At 39.3% G+C, this 22,486-nt stretch overlaps 1 protein-coding gene and 1 long non-coding RNA gene across 2 annotated transcripts; one reads left to right on the top strand and one right to left on the bottom strand.

Moving 5' to 3' along the window:
• Positions 1–598: 598 nt before the first annotated feature.
• LOC146649713 (uncharacterized) lies at positions 599–2,209 on the bottom strand. The gene is made up of 3 exons (XR_014908299.1): positions 1,719–2,209; positions 1,216–1,276; positions 599–730 (listed from the first exon to the last, which is right to left on the bottom strand). It is a non-coding gene; the product is annotated as an uncharacterized LOC146649713 (long non-coding RNA).
• Positions 2,210–11,678: 9,469 nt separating this feature from the next.
• LOC146649714 (uncharacterized) lies at positions 11,679–21,898 on the top strand. Its single transcript, XM_085387160.1, has 2 exons — positions 11,679–11,954; positions 19,938–21,898. Exons 1-2 carry the CDS (start codon positions 11,783–11,785, stop codon positions 21,107–21,109), a joined length of 1,344 nt encoding a protein of 447 aa, XP_085243286.1. The 5' UTR covers positions 11,679–11,782; the 3' UTR covers positions 21,110–21,898.
• The last annotated feature ends 588 nt before the right edge of the window (positions 21,899–22,486 follow it).

The raw sequence follows: 22,486 nt of genomic DNA on the forward strand, positions 1-22,486 counted from the left end.
TATTTATTGTTCCAAACCATTTTAACTATAATCAATAGAGAGGATTAGTAATATACAGATTTAGTGCTACGGCAGAAATGATTAGAGAAATGTTTGTTTTATAAAACCTGCAACCTTTTGAAAACCAGTATAAAACCTGCAACCTGTCTAAAACTGGCATAAAACCATTATAAAAACTCTTTTTAAACCAATTTGCAAGTACTCAAAAATGTTTATATGTGCACTGTGCCTGTACAATGTAAAAAAAAATCTACACATGTATCAATGAAATCAACTTAAATCTCCCTTTCAAATGGGTGTTCTTATAATTTTTGAATGTAGAATACCACTGCAGGCCAACCAAGAAAATAACCAAGCACACATGCACATGCATGTGCACATACACATCCACACATGCATGCAAACACACTACTGTGCAGTGTTAAGTTCACAATTAAGTTTGCGAATCTTAGAGGTCATCTTGTTAAAGTCAAGCTCCATCATAATCTTTTGAAGAGCCTCAAAGGTGAACCTGAATCCTCGTGGATATTCCATTTTAAGAGCATAACAGAGTCCAAAGACCATTGCCACTCCAGCTGCCACAGAAGGCAACTCATTCAGGACTTCCACACCATCAATGATTATCCCGATGTCTCGACGCTGATGTAGGAGGCTTGAGTTGTCCCTGAAGATGAAGAGTGCCATGGTGGTTACTCTGCAGCTCTTCCTCAGCTTCATCTTTCTGGGATATCTTGAGGTAAAATATGGAACAAAATGTACAAGTGAAGAACTGAAGTCTGGCACACCTGATAAATCTTTGACCATAATAAACTACTATTTTGATAGTTGTTTGGTCACAGACTATTAGAACAATTATTTGACTAATCAGATTGTGAATTGCATAATCATTAAATTAAATCAATGGTGGAAAATTTTCATAAATGTTCCACAAAGCCCAAGAAAAAAAAAGAAAACAATACAGAACCCTAAGATATTAACTTGATGAGTTGATTAATCGTTGCTGTCCTACATTAATCATTGCATTTAATAGCAGAGTTGTCAAATTTACATCAAGAGACTGCATCTCATGTAGAGACAGAACAGATATGGACATACCATGTATTCTTTTATCAAGTCCTCAACACATCAGCAAGGTGAATGAGAGGATAATGATGGAGGGTCTAGATTATTATGAAATGTTTAAAAAGGATGTGCAGTGTAAATGCAAAATGATACCTGTTCAGATTAAATGAAAATGTATGCTTCAGCCATGGAATGGATGGAGCGATCTGTGGTTCTGAAAGCATACAGAAAAAAAAAGAATAATGTTACTTCTCTATAAAACACATAACATAGAAAAACCAAGAAATACGTAACATGACATACACATCCTTATAAAAAGCTAGTACTATAATTTGATTTAGGTTTACCAAACAGTCTACAGACCAGCCATTAGCAACTAAGTTTGGCATAGGGTCAATTTAATGCTGTTAAAATTAAAATTTCTTCAGAAAATGCACATTTTTCCGAGCCGCGCCTGAAAGTCAATTGAAGGAATTAGTCTTATGTCATTGATCTTATATGCTGGCGTGTTATTTCTGTCTCTAAATCATGCACATTAATAATTATCTTTTGCGCTCGGTGTACACACACATAACACACAGATATTTATATGAAGAGAGACAGAGACAAACGTGCGCGCACAAACACAAGCTTGTGTCTAGAAACCGCGCGCTCACCAGAAAAATTAAAACGAAGCGGAGCACGGAGTTATACTATGAATGTTATGAACTATGAACTTATGCTAGCTAGCTGTATCCACCACCGATGCATCGTGGTAACGCTAGCTAGTTAGTATACTGGTAAAAAACGGCTTTTTGCCTAACTTGCATTCCTGACTGTGATGGTCGGTTTCTGGTAACCAGTTCTAACGTCGCGCCGGATAGCTAGCTAGCTTGTAGCTAGCAGCTACAATCATGCAAAAATTAGGGGTGGCTGTTAGGGTTGCCAACCGTCCCTTAAAATACGGAATCGTCCCGTATTTCGAAACAAAAGTACACGTCCCGTATTGAGCTAATAAGGGACGCACTTTGTCCCGTAATACAGTGAGAATCAAAAGTAGTCTATAAATGTTTATGGAATTAACACTTTGTTTGAAAACATAATTCCCAGCCCCTCTCCTGCTTTGTGACCAATGAGCTGACAGCACACTTATGACAATTCGAGTATGACAATTCAGATTACCGCTCATCTCATTGGTCGAGGAAAGGTCGCTTGCGGAGAAAATACCGGAAGACAACAGATGACCACAACAAGAAGCATGGCCAACAGGGGAACAAACGCCGACTCTGCGGTGCAAGTCTCGGATGACAGTACACCTAAAGCTGGGCAGACACTGTGCGATTTTTTTCAGTCACGTTATTCAGCTCCTGCTCAAACTGCACGATTGACTCGCAGGGGTTAGAAGTTCGTATGTCACGATGTACTCTCACACTATACCGCCCGATGCTCTGATGCGACCTGAGTGCTCACACTGTGCCTCCATAACATGAAGGTTATAACAGAAAATCTGTCGCTCGCTCTCTCTGTCTTTCACTCACACAGACACACCACTACCATCAACTTTGCTAAATTGCTAATGAAAAACATTGATCAGGCAGCTGTGATTGAGCAGCAGTGTAAATCCAACTATTTTCACGGTTGTTGTGGTCGTGATAATTTTGTGATGCCACATCGAAAAGGCTCGGATGAGCTTTCCAAAGTTCTACAAGTTGTGCCTCCATCGCTTGTGTCCAGATCACACGCTGCACAGCTGTGCTGCTCCATCTTTTTCACCAACGTTTACGTTTGCGCGTGAGCAGTGTGAGCGCCTGTGGTGACACCCTCACGAGCGATTGATGATCGGGAGCTGGTCGTGAGGTGTTAATCACTTCTCGTTACCCCACGTATACTACACGACGCACGATGAAGGCCAAAATCGGTCCGATCACTCAAAAATCGGCTCAAAATGGGCCAAAAATCGCACAGTGTGAGCCCAGCATTAGAGCAGCAATGTTTGTTCCCCTCAGAGAAAGGGAAGAATGGGAAAAGGAAAACACCTGGCTGGAAAACGTTAATATGGGCATGTGCAGTGAATATCAGCGCTATGTGGCCAGAAGTGTGATAATATAATTTATTTTGTGTAATAAACAACTGCAAGGATAGATGATTACAACAAATTGATGACTAATACATAAAAGTAATACATAGATGAATAATGATGATGAGTTATGATGCGTAATCATGGGAACAAGCGGGTTTACAAACAGGAGCAGCTGATTAGCATTAGAAAAGCTGAAATAATACCTCAACTGAAGCCAATTGTACTAAATGCACTAAATGTGCACTGTTACAAGAATATTTTTCTTTCTATTGTTTTCTATTATTTTAAGTTAAGCAGGACAGAGTTCTTTTAAAGAAAGATTTACTTATATTCTCAAAAGTTAAGCATGACAGGCTTCTGTTTAAGAAAGAGGCCTGTTTTACTGTGTTAATGTTGTCATTTTGAGCTAAAAATAAATGGCTAAATGATCATTTGTTTCACATGTGTTCATATCACAAAGAATAGAATATGCATCTACTTAAATCAACTTCAAGTCAAATGGTTAAAAAAATAATTTCACACACAAAAAAAGAGCTAGAAAATTCACCACACTGGGAAGGGTGAAGACAACTGGGTCGCCCGGCCCTGGCCACGAGGTGTCCCTTATTTATTTTTCAGGGAGTTGGCAACCCTAGTGGCTGTCGACCCAGCTTAAATGGGGTTATTTTCTGCAATTTTGGCAATACAAATTATAAAAGCTTTTGTAACACACTTGGCTTTACTTACGTTTATTTTCAGATGAAATTAATCAAAGATGTGACACGATGTTTCCAGCAGCCATGCAGAATAAAAATGGGTCCCGGTCTATTTCTGGTGGGCGTGTTCAAGTGCAAATCACTTTGACTCAAATTAAAGATATTATCTGTTCAACATGAAAAGAAATATATGTTTTGAGAGAAATCAAAAACTTTGCGTTGTGTCCTTTGTACAGATATTTAGTTTCATCCAAATCAAAAGTGGTATTTTAAAATGCAAAAAGAAAGGGTTTCACAATCAAATCAATGATTTTATTCTGTTTTGAATGGCACTTATTAGATTGAATGAATGACTGCATGTTAGACTTTTTTCAGTGTATGATCTTCTTCATCAGACAACTCAAGATCTGAGTTTCCCTCATCAAACTGCAATAAATTTCTTTTTTCTTCTAAAAAGGACTCCTTTTCTGGTCATTTAAAAAAAGAGAACAAAATGGAGGAAATGACTACAAATGTCCACTACGGAGGACATTTTTAAACACTTCAATACTATACTAAAATGAAGTTAGAATTAAGCATACTATGTTTTAATGTGTTATTAAGAGACTTTAAAATATGTTAACAACATTTATAGCTAAAAATTGCTCAATAAGAAGTTTTATGCACTTACTTTTCTTCTTCCCATAAAATGTGCTTGCAGCGATGGCCGCCATGTTCCTTAATGAAAAAACTAAAGTTCCCAAAGCTCCACCCCTTCACATTTGGTATCATTGGAAAGTCCTAAATGTCCTCTGTAGATACCCAAAGGAGGCAATTCTGTAGTATGCAGTGCATGGGAGATATTCAGGTTTAGAAAGGTGTTCTACAGAGGACAAATTTGCATTGCTGGTAGTCAGGAGGATAGGACCATAACAAAGCCCCAAGTATGCTAACAGGTCAGTGTCACTAATACACAGGAATAGCATAAACTGCATATCAAGAAAAACATGTTAAAAGCACAAAGCCATAAAAGATATGTATAAAAGGTAAAATAGAGTAAGTCTAGGAATCAGATGCAGGCATTAACAAGCAGGAAAGGCAAGGTTAAACAAATCCGGTGCATTGACTGAAGCATAAAGTAAGTAGATGAGTAAATTGAGAGTTTTACTTTCAGTGCATTAAGCATTTTTTCCCAATAAGTTCAAAGAAAGTAAAATGAATGATTCTTCAATCATTACAGCAGCAAATGAGGCGAGAAACATAAGTAACAAAGAATTCAAAATAGTTTAGACAATTTTATTTATTTTAGAGCATTTTAAGTTTGACTGATTAACAAATAGTTTCAGCAGAATGTGTGAGAAATGCAGTTACTTTACAAAAGAATAATATGAAGCAGGCTTTGAGTATAAAGTGTTTACTTACAAATGATTAACAACTACTGAGCCATGAACCGGCCCATAGGTGCAAATCCCACGGGTGGTATCCATAGGCAACCACAAGCACCTGTCTGTAGACACTGTGGTCACATCACTATTCAACAGACTGTGAAGTTCTGGCAGCAAATCATTACACAGGTCAGTCTTGCAGTTGTATGAGATGCAATTTGGGTTATGCATGAAAAAAATGAGGGTAAAATGAAATTTTATGTTCTGTTAAATGTTCTCTGTAAACCTTTACTGTCACTTTATTGTTAATGGCAGGTGACTCATGTTTTTTCTCTCCTGTTGCCTGTTTTACAGATCCTACATGACCAACAGGAGGCGTCCTTGCCTTAGTTTAATAAACTGAACATCAGCAGAAAGACCCCAGCTGTATGTTTCATCATGTCCGTGCTCTCCATTGCCCATTATAAGGCTGTTCATTTAGTTCAGATATAAAAAAGCTATTTCCTCCTGGAAATGGCAACAGATGCTGGGCATTTAGAGCAGGAAATATGCAGGTAGGATGAGACGCAGGATTCATTATTATTATTGATCTCACAGCTGGTTTACAGAGGCTAAAAATTTGAGTGATTCTCATGCTTTAATAAAAACTATCCATTTGGAACATTAATTACAGGGTTGAATATGGTCTCCTGCCATACACGTGGTGCTTTGCAGAGTGATTTACTACATCAGTGAGTCTATAGGAGGTATAACTGCAGGTCCTGAGGTATTACTTTCTTGTCTGTGGCTATAAACAGACAGTAAACACCTTAGTGAGGACAGGTGGAACTTTATAAGTGTTTCTTACAAGCTCTACCACTTGTACACAGTACAGCTTCAACTTTTACTTCTTTTTCTATGTGGTTCATCACTATGGGTCATCGTAGCAGGGACACGAGGGAGGAGGATTTATTTTTAAGTTTTATGAGCAAGGTGATTGTTATTGTTTATTAGAAGAGAAAATACATTCATTTAAGTAGCATGACAACTGACATTTGAAAAAGCATAAGCTCTCACTAATGAATGTTGTCCACTGTAAATGTGTCCTGTCATTTTCAAGAATTAAGAAAAATATAAATAACATACAAACGGCTTAAGAAACCTTTTTCATTGTTACTTAAGTGACGTGTCATATCTGGTTACATATCGCATTATTTATTTCACGTAAAATTAATACTGACAATATTTTTCACCATAAATAGCTGAACTTGTCAGAATTTTTTCATAACTGCACGCAAATCATTGTCATCAACCAGTTTAAACCAGTTTAAGAGTAAATAGGCTTGTACCTCCTCTAGTGCAACTGTGTTAGTTTGAAATTTTAGGACATTATGGCACAATGAAAAAAAATTGTAAATATCATATTGAGAGTTTTTATTTCAGCTGTAATAAACAAAGACAATTCAACAATACAAGAACTATAAAACATATTTTTAGGGAAATTTTTTTTAATTTTTTTCATATTCTCTCATGTTAAAAAAATTGTGTTGATAAAAATTGATATTCATAAGTTTTAAAATCTTTGTAAAGCTTTAGTGGAGTCTTTCCAGATGTGCAAGCTACCAATTCCATGGGCACTGCAGCCCCAATACCATCAGAGAGGCAGGACTTAAAAAACAAGCCGGGTGGTCCTTCTCTTTGGGAATAGAGCACAAATGTTTCAAACTGAAAATTCTCTGACCTCAGAAGAGCTTTCCACTTTCAGTCCATTTTAAATGAGCTTTAGCCCAAAGAAGACAGCAGCATGACTGGATCATGTTCATATATGGCTTCCTCTTTGTATGATAGAGCTTTTGTGCTCACAAACAGGGATTTCTGGAGGTGTTCCTGAGCCCATGCAGTGCTTTCCATCACAGAGCCAGGTCTGTTTTTAATGTGGTGCTGCCTGAGGGCCCAAAGATCATAGGCATCCAGAACTGACTGATGGCTTTGTCCCTTGCGCACAGAGATTTCTCCAGATTTTCAGTCTTTTGATCATATTTTGTGGGGCAGATGATGAGATATTCAACCTCTGTCCATCATCTGAGAAACTCTGTCTCTCTAAAATCCTCCCAGTCACATTACTGACCATTTGCCACGTTAAACTACTTTTCCAGCCTTCTGTTGCCCGGGTTCCAAATTTTCTGAGACCTTAAATGGAATTCAGATCGAGCTGATATTTTTCTTAAAATATTCTTAAAATAATATTTCTTTTACTCAGTTGAAACTTTTGATGTGTTTTCTGTTTTCTATTGTGAATTAAACATATGAGATTTGCACATCACTGCATTGTGTGTTTTATTTACATGTCACACAGCATCCCGACTTTGTGTTTGTATGTGGCCGACATGAAAGCCACTGGATTCCTCTACAGCTTGTTCTTGTGTTGTAAGAACCAATAGTATAAACTTACGAGAAAGCTTGCTGTGCGTTTTCATTTTAATTTCCATTTTTTCTTCTTTCTACACTGTTGTTGTGTCATGCTGATTTAGGCCCAGGGGCCAGAGAGTTCATTTTCATATTTTCTATTTGAAAATAAATAAATAAAGAAGCAGCAAAAGCAACACCCCTCTGTTTTGCTCTTTATTTTCTGCTCGACGAGTGCCTTGGAACACCTTCCTTTTGATTTATGGCTTCGCTGTGTTTATCCTGCGTAGCTCAAAGGACAGGTCACAGATGAAAGCACTATCCACATATACTCTAATATCATACGTGCGGCTATTTATTTCCACAGGAAACGCTGTTGAGAGCGTGACTCGTTACTCACCAAAACCTGCGGCAGCCTTGGGCAAAAGCCAGACAAAACGTTCTGCATTCACACCGGCACGCAGTGTTCAGGTCAGGCTTCACCAAGGACAGAAGGGCGCTGGGAGAAGAGATTAGGGAGCTGGGTACTCATAACAAAGCCTCGTTCTCTCTCAGAGTCAGAGAACTGCAATGGCCAAGAATCACATCTAGTCCTTGAGTGGTGATACTGCAGGCCGGCTGTCACCCAGCTCTAATATGTTGGCCATAAAGCAGCCACTACGACCTTCTCTGGAAAGTGAGAAAAAACAGAGAAAACAAACCCAGCTTCATGTTTAAAATTCCAGCTTGTTGTAAATATTCTTTCTTCGCCGGAGGCATAAAACGCCTCCAATGGGGAGCAATTCAAAGAGAGAAAACATGGCAGGGCTGGATGGAGGCTTTACACTGGGTTTTATGTCCGGTTGTGATGGCGAACAGATCCTGCAGGAGGTACAGAGGTTTCCTGACAATTTTATGTTTGTATATCAGCAGGAGAAATTTAATGGTAGCAGCACTGATTCACACACTACTATCATACCTGCCTTATAAAAGTTTTAGTGATGGTGAAACAAAGTTATGTGTAATGAAAACAGAGAAGAGGACACGATAAAAATACAAAATTCAAACTGACAGCAGTCATTTCCATCAAACTTGGCTGATGATTTTATTAAAAATTAAATTCAAATTAGATAAAGCTTCTAAATAATTTCCCATAAGATTTTCAAGACTTGCTTCTAAGATATTTTTTTGGCTGTTTTGGATTTCTATAGAAAGCGTCACATGTGTAACCTTCAGTGTCTCTATAGCCAGCTTATGTGGTATCATAGGAGGGGCCAGGCCAAACCAAGCTCCATGGCTAAGGACCAGATAATCCTGCACCAAGTGAGGTGACTTCATTCCTTGCTTTGAATCACTTGTAGCCTGACCACACACCTGGGACTAATTTGCCTCTGGAGACCAGGGAAAACAGCCCCTGGGATCATTCGAGATCATGTCATTCAGGAGAGGCTCAGAGGAGAAAGGTGACTCACTGAAAAGAGCCAGCTGAGGTGGCTTGGGTACTGACTAGGACCTTATGGATGTCTGCTAAGTAAGGTGTTTTGGGTAGGCCCAACTGACCCAGTCACACACTGGACTGTTTATGCCTCTCAGCTGGCTTGGTAAATCCTTGGTATCCCCATCAGAGGAGCTGACCAGGAAGTCTGCTCTAGTTAGACAGCTGCCTCCATAATCTTGACCTGGATAAGTGACAAAAGAAGAAGAAGATTGAAATACAGAAAATGAATATTATTTACTACCTGGAGAAAGTTTGAAACTCTTATAATGCACTTTATACTATACACATTAACGTTTTTGTACCTATAGTATCTCACTCATACACCAGCGCTTATACCAAAAATCAAATTGAACTTTATTTACAAAGCCTTAAACCTTCTTATTAAATTAATTTAATGTGTTTGAAATTCTTTTTTTTAACTGTTATGTTATTAATTGCATTCAATTGCCTGTATTTTTTTATGCTAAATAAATGGAAATAATAACAGAAAAAATTAAACTCCACCTACATACTTCCGGACATCCACCGACATCCGGCGGAAATAAATTGAAACCGCTGGGCGTGTCACTAGCTGTGTCCCTTCAGCCAGTTAGCCGATGATACAACTATTTTCCTAAATAACCCGAATGAAATCCCCAAAATTCTGCAGATTATTGAAACTTTCTCAAAAGCTTCAGGGTTAAATCTAAATTTAAACGAATGTGAGATCTTACCCTTAAATGATTGTACTATTTCTAACACTTTTAATATTCCTGTTAAATCCACTGTCAAATATTTGGGTGTGTATATAACCAAGAATAAGACTGATTTAGATTACCTTAATATTTGGGAGAAAATCCAAATTTGTAGAACTTATTTAAATAACTGGGCTCAGAGACTTATTGATTTTGGGTAGAATTTTTCTCACCAAAATGGAAAGGCTAGTATATCCTGCATATGCGGTAGGAGTGCCTAAACCAGCAATCAAATCTAATAACCAGCTAAACTTTGATTTTATATGGAAACGCAAAACCCACTATATTAGGCAAGGTAATTTAGTCAAACATTTTGAAGATGGACGTTTGCAAGCTATTGAATTTGACAGCTTAAATGGCACCCTAAAAATAAATTGGCTAAGAAGTCAAAATAGCCTTTGGTTTCACATTCCAAGCAAAATATTCTCAGATCTAGGCGGAATTAATCTTTTACTTAGATGTGATTTTGACATAAAACAAAACTCCCCATAAAGCTTTCTTCCTTTCACCAGCAAGTTTTATTATACTGGAAATTAATATACAAACATAAGTATAGCCCACACAACACTCCCCTATGGAACTGTCGTTACATAAACGTTGGAAACAAATCAATCTTTATCAAAGAAATGGTACGATAAGGGCATCTGGTCAGTGATGCATTTGTTAAATGATAGAGGTAAATTTTTATTAGAAGATTTCACCACGAATTATAATCTGCAAATAAATAACAAAGAATTTCAAAAAATTACTAAGGCTATCCCTCAAAACATTCTATGTACAGCATATAATCTTTTTCAAGACCCTGACTATAGATCCCCTGACCTCCCTGAACTCTTGGTAAATGGGCATAACATTACAGCTAACAGTCTAAAAAACTCCCAAATTAGGGAATTATTTATTAATGTTTTTTCCCTTATAGATCCAATCCAAATTCCATTTCACATCTGTTCTCTTGTGATCAAAAGAAAGAGATCAGAAAAAATTACCTTAAACTTCCCATTCCTCCCAAAGCTAAGGGATTGATAATAGCTTTGTTATTGATAATAATTCTTGCTCTTTTTGTGATGGGGATATTGAATCAACAGAACATTTATTTTATAATTGTATATTCTGTAAAGCCCTGTTGAACGATGTGCACTACTGGCTCTTTCCAAAGATTCCAAACTTACTTGAATTTTCTAAAAATGATATTAACTTTGGTTCTCTAAGAAAAGAAAATAAGCTTGAAAATGTTCTAAATGTAATAATTATTATGGGCAAATTCTTCATTCACAAATGTCGTTTTCTGAAAACAAAGCCGTCCTTTTTTACTTTTCACAAAGAACTCTGCCTCTTCCTCTCATCTGTTACATTTATGGATAAAAAACAAGCTCTGGATCTGAATCATATGATTATTCAACTAGATCTGATAGAAAATCCCTAACCCTAACCCTGACCGAGCGAATGAACCCTACTGTAAACTGAATCAGCCCCATTACAAACGTGTGTTAAATTGCTTTAGTGATAGTCGAGTGTGTTTATGCTTCTGTGTGGAGAGGATTGATTGGAATAGTGATGATGATTTCCACTATCACTGTCAATTGTCAGTAAACACTTCATCTGGCTGATTAATCTACACGTGAGATATTACAAAGTCTGTATTATTAACTCTGTAATTAGGCGCCATTCTTCTTATTTTACGGCGCTGTTGTTCAATCGGGGAACGCTCTCTGTTGAGGAGAAAAGCATGAATTTCTTTGTATACGGATTATCCATTGTTTAAATGTCCCGGTAGTCGAAAAGGAGGCAGAGCTGCTGAGAAATGCTAGGAGCTAACTGGGCGCTAACCGTATCATTCAAATATGTCGCAATGTTGGCAAAGAGAGGAAGTGACGTAAAATTTGCGCATGCGGGGTACTGATAGGGTTTCCGGTACGGATCGGGTAGTGACAGTAGCGTTAGCCTGTTATTAACCTTGTTGCGGATGGCTGTGTAGCCGATGAGTGTGGCAAATTGTTGCAGCAGCAATGTCTTCAGTTGGTCGGTGGAGGAGCGTCATTGGTGTGAGGCTGGATGGAGCATTTGAGGGAATCTTCACAGAGTTTGAAAGTAAAATGGAGCAGTGCGAGACAGAAGTGGAGCATCAGCGCAGACTGCTGGAAACCATCCGGAACCCCGAAATAAAGCTGCACAGAATAGGTGTGTAACATACAGCACGGCAGCAGGTGTGTTTCAGCAACATGTCACCTGGTTTAAGACAAGAAACGTTTCGTTTATGTCGGCATGTGGACACAGAGAGGGCTGACTGCAGAACATTAAAAACACGTGTTTTTTGAATGGAGTTTGGTGTGAGTGCTGGAGTTAGGAAAAAGTGAGCTTTTACAGGGGCTCATTATTCTACTAGGAGTCAATAAAATATTTTTTAAAGAGAAATATAACTTTTATGAAATAAAACCACACAGCCAAAACGTCTTGGTGCATTCTCAATCATCCAGGTAAGTAAATCTCCAAAAGTTGATTCTGTTCATCTGGACGTAGCTACGTCCAGATGAACAGAATCAACTTTTGGAGACACACAGCCAAAACATTAACCCACTCTTAGGCTCTGTTAGAAAATAATAAATTAAATATTAGACACATTGCTATAGAGTCTGTCCTTAATGGCACTTTATGTTATCCTATTGTCAGACAGTTCAACATCTGACCCATTAGAATTAGTGCAACTTTAAAGCATAATATTAATATATTATAGTATAATGTTCTGTTCAACCCCCTCTCATTTACCTGAAATTTTTATGGTTTAAAATTGGGACAGTTTTATGGTGAGAGAGAACTTCAGGCTTTTATTTTGAAAAGTTGTTGACATCAGAATCAGAATACTTTATTGATCCCTGGGGGAAATTATTTACATATTATTATTATACATATACATGTTCAAACATTTTCTCAGATTTCAGTGTGTGAGGGGGAAATTGTGGACCATCAGATTTTAAAAATTGGAGATGGGCAAAATTGAATGGCCCTTATGCTTCCAGACTTCCGTTTAGCTTGAAATTGCATTTGTGCCCTGCCCTGCAACAAGTGACGAAAGAGGAGTTAAGAAAATTGTAAGTCAACAGGAAACACCTGGAAGATGTGAGGGTCGAAACAAACTACCATACAGTGGGGCAAAAAAGTATTTAGTCAGCCACCGATTGTGCAAGTTCCCCCACTTAAAATGATGACAGAGGTCAGTAATTTGCACCAGAGGTACACTTCAACTGTGACAGACAGAATGTGAAAAAAAAATCCATGAATCCACATGGTAGGATTTGTAAAGAATTTATTCATAAATCAGGGTGGAAAATAAGTATTTGGTCACCCCAAACAAGGAAAATCTCTGGCTCTCACAGACCTGTAACGTCTTCTGTAAGAAGCTTTTCTGTCCCCCACTCGTTACCTGTATGAATGGCACCTGTTTGAACTCATCATCTGTATAAAAGACACCTGTCCACAGCCTCAAACAGTCAGACTCCAAACTCCGCCATGGCCAAGACCAAAGAGCTTTCGAAGGACACCAGGAAAAGTATTGTAGACCTGCACCAGACTGGGAAGAGTGAATCTACAATAGGCAAGCAGCTTGGTGTGAAAAAATCTACTGTGGGAGCAATCATCAGAAAATGGAAGACATACAAGACCACTGATAATCTCCCTCGATCTAGGGCTCCACGCAAGATCTCATCCCGTGGGGTCAAAATGATCATGAGAACGGTGAGCAAAGATCCCAGAACCACACGGGGGGACCTGGTGAATGACCTGCAGAGAGCTGGGACCAAAGTAACAAAGGTCACCATCAGTAACACACTACAACGGCAGGGAATCAAATCCCGCAGTGCCAGACGTGTTCCGCTGCTGAAGCCAGTGCATGTCCAGGCCCGTCTGAAGTTTGCCAGAGAGCACATGGATGATACAGCAGAGGATTGGGAGAATGTCATGTGGTCAGATGAAACCAAAGTAGAACTTTTTGGTATAAACTCAACTCGTCGTGTTTAGAGGAAGAAGAATACTGAGTTGCATCCCAAGAACACCATACCTACTGTGAAGCATGGGGGTGGAAACATCATGCTATGGGGCTGTTTTTCTGCCAAGGGGACAGGACGACTGATCCGTGTTAAGGACAGAATGAATGGGGCCATGTATCGTGAGATTTTGAGCCAAAACCTCCTTCCATCAGTGAGAACTTTGAAGATGAAACGAGGCTGGGTCTTCCAACATGACAATGATCCAAAACACACCGCCCGGGCAACAAAGGAGTGGCTCCGTAAGAAGCATTTGAAAGTCCTGGAGTGGCCTAGCCAGTCTCCAGACCTCAACCCCATAGAAAATCTGTGGCGGGAGTTGAAAGTCCGTGTTGCTCGGCGACAGCCCCAAAACATCACTGCTCTCGAGAAGATCTGCATGGAGGAATGGGCCAAAATACCAGCTACTGTGTGTGCAAACCTGGTAAAGACCTATAGTAAACGTTTGACCTCTGTTATTGCCAACAAAGGTTATATTACAAAGTATTGAGTCGTATTTTTGTTATTGACCAAATACTTATTTTCCACCCTGATTTACGAATAAATTCTTTACAAATCCTACCATGTGGATTCATGGATATTTTTTTTTTTTTCACATTCTGTCTGTCACAGTTGAAGTGTACCTCTGGTGCAAATTACTGAGCTCTGTCATCATTTTAAGTGGGGGAACTTGCACAATCGGTGGCTGACTAAATACTTTTTTGCCCCACTGTATATGGTAAAATGTTGATGAAAAAGGGAACTTGTCTAACTGTTTTTAGCTTTATTCGATGATTACGTTGCCTAGCGTGAGGCTTTGGCCTTCCGTCAAACAGAAACTGTGAGAACTAATCTTGTCAAGCCCGTTATGAATAATATAGGCTTACTCGCATTGCATTCTCTACAACGGTCATATCATAGTTATGCTTAGTGTATTACTAAGAAGTGTTTTGCTTGTAATAGCATACGTGCTTGCACAGTGACAGCTGTCACTAACTGTAACTGATGCATGTTATGTTATCTACTTACGCATGAAGGGGCGTGGACCCTAACCCTGTTTTTTTTAACCAGGAAGAACACCATGTGTGGTTGAGAAGTCTACAATTTTTTGGCTAATTCCTGGAAAGTCACTTGCTTAATGGAAATGTGTTAGGAAGAATAGAAAAAGTCTTAAGAAAGGAGAAGTGCAGCGCTCAGAGGATCAGATCGCACTTACACTAGACTCGTCAACAGTGTTCTTCAGTGTTGAAACTACAATGTCCGCAACATGGACAAAATGAGCACATTTTCAAACAGAAACACAATATGACAAAAACATATAAACACATGAATGTTAAAGAACATGGCACATGTGGCTCATAAAAGGCAGTAAATATATTTTTCTTTCCTTTCCACATTTTCAAAGTTGTTCTGTGACTGAAATATTCCCTTCATCCATCACTTAGCCAATTCAGGGTGTCTGTGGTGGCATATGCTTATGGAACGCCAGGACTGCCATAATGAATTAATTAAATACACCATTAAATAATTAATTAAATGTGGCAATAATTAATTAAAATTGGAATTAATTAATTAAATAAATAGTTATGACACATGTAATTAATTAATTATTGACACATTTAATTAATTATTTATATATTTCACATTTTAATTAATTATTGACACATTTAATTAATTATTTATGTATTTCACATTTTAATTAATTATTGACACATTTAATTAATTATTGACACATTTAATTAATTATTTAATGATATATTTATTTATTTCATTTTGGCAGTCCTGGCGCCTGGCTCTCATCATGAAATAATTTTATCTGTCAGCCTCACCCATCAAACTCAGGGGGCGGGGTTAACGCTGATCGAGTCAAAACCATTGCTTTGGCCTGGTGGCCATTGTTTCTAGCACACAACAACCGGCATGTGGAAGCTAACAGAACTGAGCTTTGAAAAACCCTGTTTGTGTGTCACCAAATACCGTTTTAATATTTTTTTAGCCGAGAATGTAGTGGTTTAATCTTCATGTGTCTGGTCGGTTTGTCAAGATACAGCCTCTTTGCAAAAGTGTTTCGATGATTTCGGAGATGTCTGCCCAGTCTCACGGCAAAGCGTGGGATAGACCCGCTCGCCTCGCAAGCAATCCCACCGACAAAGCGCAGGCCCCGGTACACAGCTGTAGTAACCCCCGCTGACTTCTTTTACTGAGGTTATATTTATCGGTGTTTTATTTCCTGATGTTCTTATGTGTCCTACGTGTTTCAGTCGCCAATTCTGAATTATAACTAACATTAAAAACATGTTTAAGGAGGAGAGAGAGCAAATAAATCTGTTTAACATCTGATCTTTGGGTTTTTGTTCAGTAATCAGCGTGACCTGTGTATAAACGCATAAAAGAGATAACGTTGGTGTTTCTGTCATGTAGTAACTGCTGGCTTTAACTGTACAAAGGTTGTTCGACACTATGAAACACATACAGACTTCATGATGTTCGGCTAATATTTTTATTGTGAATATTAATCATGCTGACCTCGCTCTGTACACCACGCAGCGAGGTCAGCATGTCCACGATATCCTCAGCTCCATGAGTTAACACAAAGTTTCCCACCTGACTATCTAACTTCCAACTATTCCAGAGACGTGAAAATATACAGCATAAAGAAAAGTGTAAGAGACTCAGCAGCAGATTAGAATAACAGTTATACATTTAATAAATCACCAAATGAATCCAAGAAACGAGCAAACCTGTTCCGACAATTTGAGTTTGTATTCCCTCAGCTGCAGACTCGCTGCTGTTTAAATGTTTGAAAAGGAAGATTAGATATAAAAAACGTCAAACATAGACTCAGTCTGCCTTCACATTTGATATGAGGCCAGCACGTATAGTGGCCTCAGCAGGCTATTACTGAAATACACGTGCTATATCATAAACTATGATATAAACAGGGAGGTCCTATTAACATGTTTAGTTTTAAAGGACACCTTCCTGCCTTTAGTCTCATTCATGAGCAGTATTAGTTTTCTTCTAACATCCAGAAGTCTGCACGATGTGTTTCATAGTTTGTAACAAGCCTTTGACAGGTAAACATAACATGACCGAAAAAGCAAAAAAAAAAAAAAAAAAAAAAAAAAAAAAAAAAAAAAAGAGAGAGAGAGAGAGAGTGTTGACATAAGAAGAGAAAATGCTCTCAATTATGGAGACAGGCAAATGGTTCATTTATGTTTGATGTGTGTTTATTCCTCCCTAAATATCGTCGGTGAAGTTCGCCATGCACGTCAGATTTTCCTGCGCATTTTTATACCTCTGCCAACAGAGAGAGAAAAAAAATCACATTCTAACAGACAGCTGGTGCTTAGAATACAGTTGAATAACTATTAAAAAACAGATGATATTTAGATGATAGTTCAGTCTAACACATGTGCCAGTGAACCATTAAACGTCTGTGAAACTATGCAGTTATGAAACGTAACTTTAACCTCAGCCAAACCGATTTGCTCAGTTGTAAATAAAACAGCGAAGTAAACGTGACCCGACAGACAGAACCTGAGTGAATGAAGTCCAGCGTTTAACCACTGAGAGCTAAAACTCAGCTGAGGTTTCAAAGCTGTGTGCCGGTGATTGGACATCAGCCGCTGATGAAGCTGTTCGCCTATAAAGTGCTCTGTAAGGAAACAAGCTCCAGCAGCTCTGCGCTCGGGAAAAACACTATATTTACTTATCTTGTGCAGAAAAATGCGCTGACATTGCTTTATATCGAGCACCGGCTGCCCAGTTAAACTGTGACTATCACAGTGGGCAGGGATAGCTCAGTAGGTAAAGTGGTCGCCCCATGATCGGAAGGTCGGCGGTTCGAATCCACTTAACGGCTACCCTGAGGTACCCCTGAGCAAGGTACCGTCCCTACACACTGCTCCCCGGGCGCCTGCTTAGTGGGCTGCCCACTGCTTCACTGAGTGAATGGGTCAAATGCAGAGAAAAACAAGTAATTTCCCCATGGGGATCAATAAAGTATCCATTATTATTATTATTATTATTATTATTAACGTAGGCGTGTTTCTTGAATTAGCAGCAGGTGTTAAACAGCTGACAGATGAGGAGGAGGATGCATGCAGGTAAACTGAGGGTCTGTTGAGCTGATCGCTGGTTTCGTGAGAAAAATGTCAGCTCGTTCTTTATGTTACAGAAGCACAGAGACACAAGACCAGGCGGAAAGAGACGATCGTTCGGTGAAAATGAGAATCTGCGAATGCAACATGTGGAACACGGAGAGTGGAATATGTAAACAAACCGGTTAACGTACCCCCTGGGTGCACTCTGCATGCTAATTGTTAGCAGAGCTAGTGAAATCTCTGAAAACATCTGAGCACTTTTGCAAACATGTTCTATGTTGACAACCTGACCAGACATACGGCGCGACATTCGCGGCTAAAACACTGTTAAAAGTGTAGCTGGTGACAGAAAAACGGGGTATTTTAAAACTACACCACCACCATTGCTGCCTGTGATTTGATCTGCATTCTGGGATACCTGGCTGCCCCAAGTCTACACAAGCAATCGATTATCTAGGATCGACCTGTTTTGACTTACTTTGCACGGCAACCAATCAAATGTTAGAGAAGCTGCATGGGCAGCGTTAACCCCGCCTCCTGAGTTTGATGGGTGAGGCTGACAGATAAAATTATTTCATGATGAGAGCCAGGCGCCAGGACTGCCAAAATGAAATAAATAAATATATCATTAAATAATTAATTAAATGTGTCAATAATTAATTAAAATGTGAAATACATAAATAATTAATTAAATGTGTCAATAATTAATTAATTACATGTGTCATAACTATTTATTTAATTAATTAATTCCAATTTTAATTAATTATTGCCACATTTAATTAATTATTTAATGGTGTATTTAATTAATTCATTATGGCAGTCCTGGCGTTCCATATATGCTGGCAATACAGCTTCTATATTGTATTGCCAGCATAACTCTAAATGCTGCAGTGCAGCAGCAGATATTGCTAATGCAAACCTATAAAACTATACACTTTGATTATTTTAATACAGCTCATTATGTGGATTTAGAGGTTATATAAATTTATGTGAAGGCGAAACCTCGAGAAGAAGCGGGTGTTATTCTTTCAGTGGTGTCCAGTGTCTCCTCTGCTAAAGGAGGCAATAAAAGAAGCAGTTAAGCGCCTTTCCTTAATATTTAGAGAATGCAAACAGCTCTCATTATTAGCCAAGCAAGCTAAGCAAAACGAACTATTTGACAGCTCCCTTGTTGTTAGCCTTGAGTAACGCATTATCTTTACTTCACCTGAGGCTTTTCTCTAATATGTGCTTCCTCATCTCCTCCGTCCCGCTGGCTGTGACCCGGAAGTTAATGGCAAGAAGTAATGTTGAAGGATGCCTCAAATCCTGAAATGTATCAGGGGGACAGAGGAGAAAAGAGACTGCTGGAGGAGCAGCAAGCAAGGATGCACAGGAGGAGGAGGACTCTTTGAACACCCTCACTGTGTCTATACCCCTCACACTGCACCATTTATTTATGGTGGCCCTAAATATAAAATTATTTTATATCTTATTATATTGCCCGTTGTTTCTTTTCTTTTATCCTCTCCTCACTACCTCCCGTGTTGGCATGTTTGTTGGAAGGAACTAGGATCTCTTCCACTGCCTCACAAGGGTTTGTAGATGGGTATAGTGTGATCCACAAGCACACAGTAAGATTTGCAAATGCACACTCTAATCCACACACATGAAGCATTTTGACAACGCCTAAAACTATTTTACAATGAATAACAATATTATATAAATAACAGTAACTGATGCACTAACCTTTTAAGTTCATCGTGACAAATCGGATCATTTTGTCTTTCCAAACCTTCCTACAGAGTGTAAAACTACATGTAACATCCCCCTCGCTCACTTGCAAAACCTTAAGTACAGGTGCACCAGTGGATGCGCAAGGATCCACTGGTGCAAGCTGAGTTCAAGTCCCAGTGGAAAACTGGGACACCTGGGTTCTTCTCTATACCTGCATTTTTTTTGTGTTTGTTCGGGGAGGGGAGGGCAAATGTCTCTCCACACCGTCACATCCCAACTAACGATCTGCTCACGTTTTGCCTCGTGTCCCTTTGTCCCTGTAGACCAACGCTGCATCTGTACAAAGAAGGAAGAGGAAATCTCTATCCAGGAGAAGAACGCCAGTCTGGATCCAGAGGATCAGAAACCTTCACTGATTAAAGAGGAGCAGGAGGAGCTGTGCATTAGTGAGGAAGGAGAGCAGCTTGTGCTAAAGCAGGAAAGTGATGCCTTCATGGTGACTCCTGTTTGTGAGGGCAGTGCCAAGCTTCTGTCCTGTTTTGTACCTGAGAGTCGAGAACAGGAAGGAGTCAAATGTGAAAACTCAGGAATGCCCTTAAAAACGGAGCCGAAACCAAAGAAAGTCTGTAACAACACAGATGAAAACACACAAGTCTGCAGGAATAGTTTACAAATAAAAGAACTTTGTGGTACTACGAATAATAATATAGATGGGACGCTTTACTCCTGCAGCTCCTGCGCGGAGACATTTGAACATGAATCAACGCTTAAAAATCACCTACGAATCCACGCAGACGATGAGCCGTATTCCTGCATGACATGTGGGAAGGTTTTCAACTACAGCGCTTCCTTCAAGCTCCACATGAAAGTCCACACGGATGAGAGGCCGTGCTTCTGTGAGAAGTGCGGCAAAACGTTCAGAAGAAACGATAAGCTGCGGCTGCACATGAGAACGCACACGGGGGAAAAGCCGTACCTCTGCATCACCTGCGGAAAAAGGTTTAACGACCCGTCGGCGTTCAGGAGGCACACGGCCATACACACCGGCGAGAAGCGGCATTCTTGCAAAACCTGCGGCAAACGTTTTGCCCACAGCAACAGCTTTCTCTGCCACATGAGAACCCACACAGGTGAGAGGCCTTACCTCTGCACCACCTGCGGGAATAGATTTGTCAACGCCTCAAAGCTTAAAAGGCACACGAGGACACACACGGACGAGAAGCCTCACGTCTGCAACACCTGCGGGAAGAGGTTCATTCGCCTTTCCAGGTTGACGAGTCACACGAGGATTCACACGGGCGAGAAGCCGTACTCATGCCAAATATGCCAGAAGGACTTCGCTTACACCACTTCCTTGAAGGTCCACATGAGAGTCCACACAGGCGAGAAGCCGTACGTTTGTGAGAAATGTGGGGAAAGTTTCAGTCAGGCGGGGAGCCTAACCACCCACATGAGAAGGCACGCAGGTGAAAAAAAAGTCCTGAAACACCTGTGAGGAGAAAATATGAGCGAAAATGAGTTGATTAGGTTTTGGTTTAAAGAGGGTTGTGTAACTTTACTGTGTGTTATACTGTACATGATGAGCCTGCCTTTAGATTCAAGTCTAATGTTGTGTTAATGTGGTGCGTCAGCGGTAATGCTCCAAGTGCTCGAGTTGCACTGCACAGCAGAGGACAACAAAAAAAAATGGCTTCAAGGTAAGAAAATAGAAGTCTGCAGTCTTTTTAATGACCAGCAGGAGGCGAGTCTGGACTCAAACGCTGGTTTTAGGTCATATTTCATAAAATGTTGTAAATTATGCTCTGTAATAAAGGCAGATGAGGATTAATAGAGTATATGTACTGTCTGAAATCCTGGGCAGAAGCTCCCCCACTTGTTTCAACACCAAGATGGTGAAAACCAGCTTGAGGCTTCGTGACATGATGTCATGGTGGATACATCCATCTTTTAGATGCAGTTTGTGGGGGCATCTTTTTATGATGAAATCCTTAAAATCTGAGAATTCACCAGCACTTCTGAAGTATTTCATCTCTAATCGTGATATATGTGTGCGGGATTATGTGTTAGTCTCTCATGTATATTAGAGGACTACAGGCTTGTTTTTAATAAATAATATAAGATGGGAAGGAGTGATGAAATGAGAGGCCGGCTGGCTCTTGTGGTTCATCTGAATCAGTTGAAATCTGAAAAATCGACCCTGCCAGTTTTTGTTTTTCTTCTTTCTTTTTTTTTTGTAAACAAAAAAATGTAGTCTCAAAGAGTGTAAAGGACAATAAAAATTCTTTTCAATACAAATATCTTTTTCGTTTTCAATTATTCAAACATCACTTCCCAAATTACTGGATCAAATGATTATTGGACACCTACCTGTGACTGACATCAGATTACATACAGTAATTAATAGGACACGGCGTGCTTGGTAAATTTGTAATTGTTATATGAAGTAGTGTTTGACTATTTTATGATCTTAACTTAATTGTTTCTGGTTTTCATTAATAGCTGGCGTTAACTAGCTAGCTTGCTATGGAGAGGTTCACCTGCCACTATTGATTAAACACAACCTTTTACAGTACACGTGATGGACATTCTCAGCAGAGACAGATGTGACTGCTGTCTGAAGCCACTCTGTACAGCCAAGCCACCTGCAGCAACTGCTGCTGTGTCAGATTTTCATTGTCCCATCCCTCTTATCCATTTTTAAAGCTCCTTCTGACTTCATGGTCGTGGCAAGACAATGATTATTGGGACAGCTAGTAAAAACTATTTAAAAGTCAACTTCAACTTGACACTTTTGCTTATTAATTACGCTTGCACACAAGGTATTGAGGTGATATTCAACTGAATCTCTTTTTATTCAAGCATTAAGGAAATG

The sequence above is a fragment of the Rhamphochromis longiceps genome, linkage group LG17 (assembly GCF_057381845.1).
Source record: "Rhamphochromis longiceps isolate RC_006_pf linkage group LG17, R_longiceps_female_GT1.1, whole genome shotgun sequence".
In the NCBI taxonomy this organism is placed as follows: domain Eukaryota; kingdom Metazoa; phylum Chordata; class Actinopteri; order Cichliformes; family Cichlidae; genus Rhamphochromis; species Rhamphochromis longiceps.

What these genes read in the sequence shown, in the direction of transcription:
- LOC146649714 (XM_085387160.1), top strand. Translation starts at nt 11,783, where the DNA reads ATGTCTTCAGTTGGTCGGTGGAGGAGCGTCATTGGTGTGAGGCTGGAT. An exon ending in AATAAAGCTGCACAGAATAG is followed by an intron (nt 11,955 to 19,937) that starts GTGTGTAACATA and finishes TTGTCCCTGTAG; the next exon opens with ACCAACGCTGCATCTGTACA.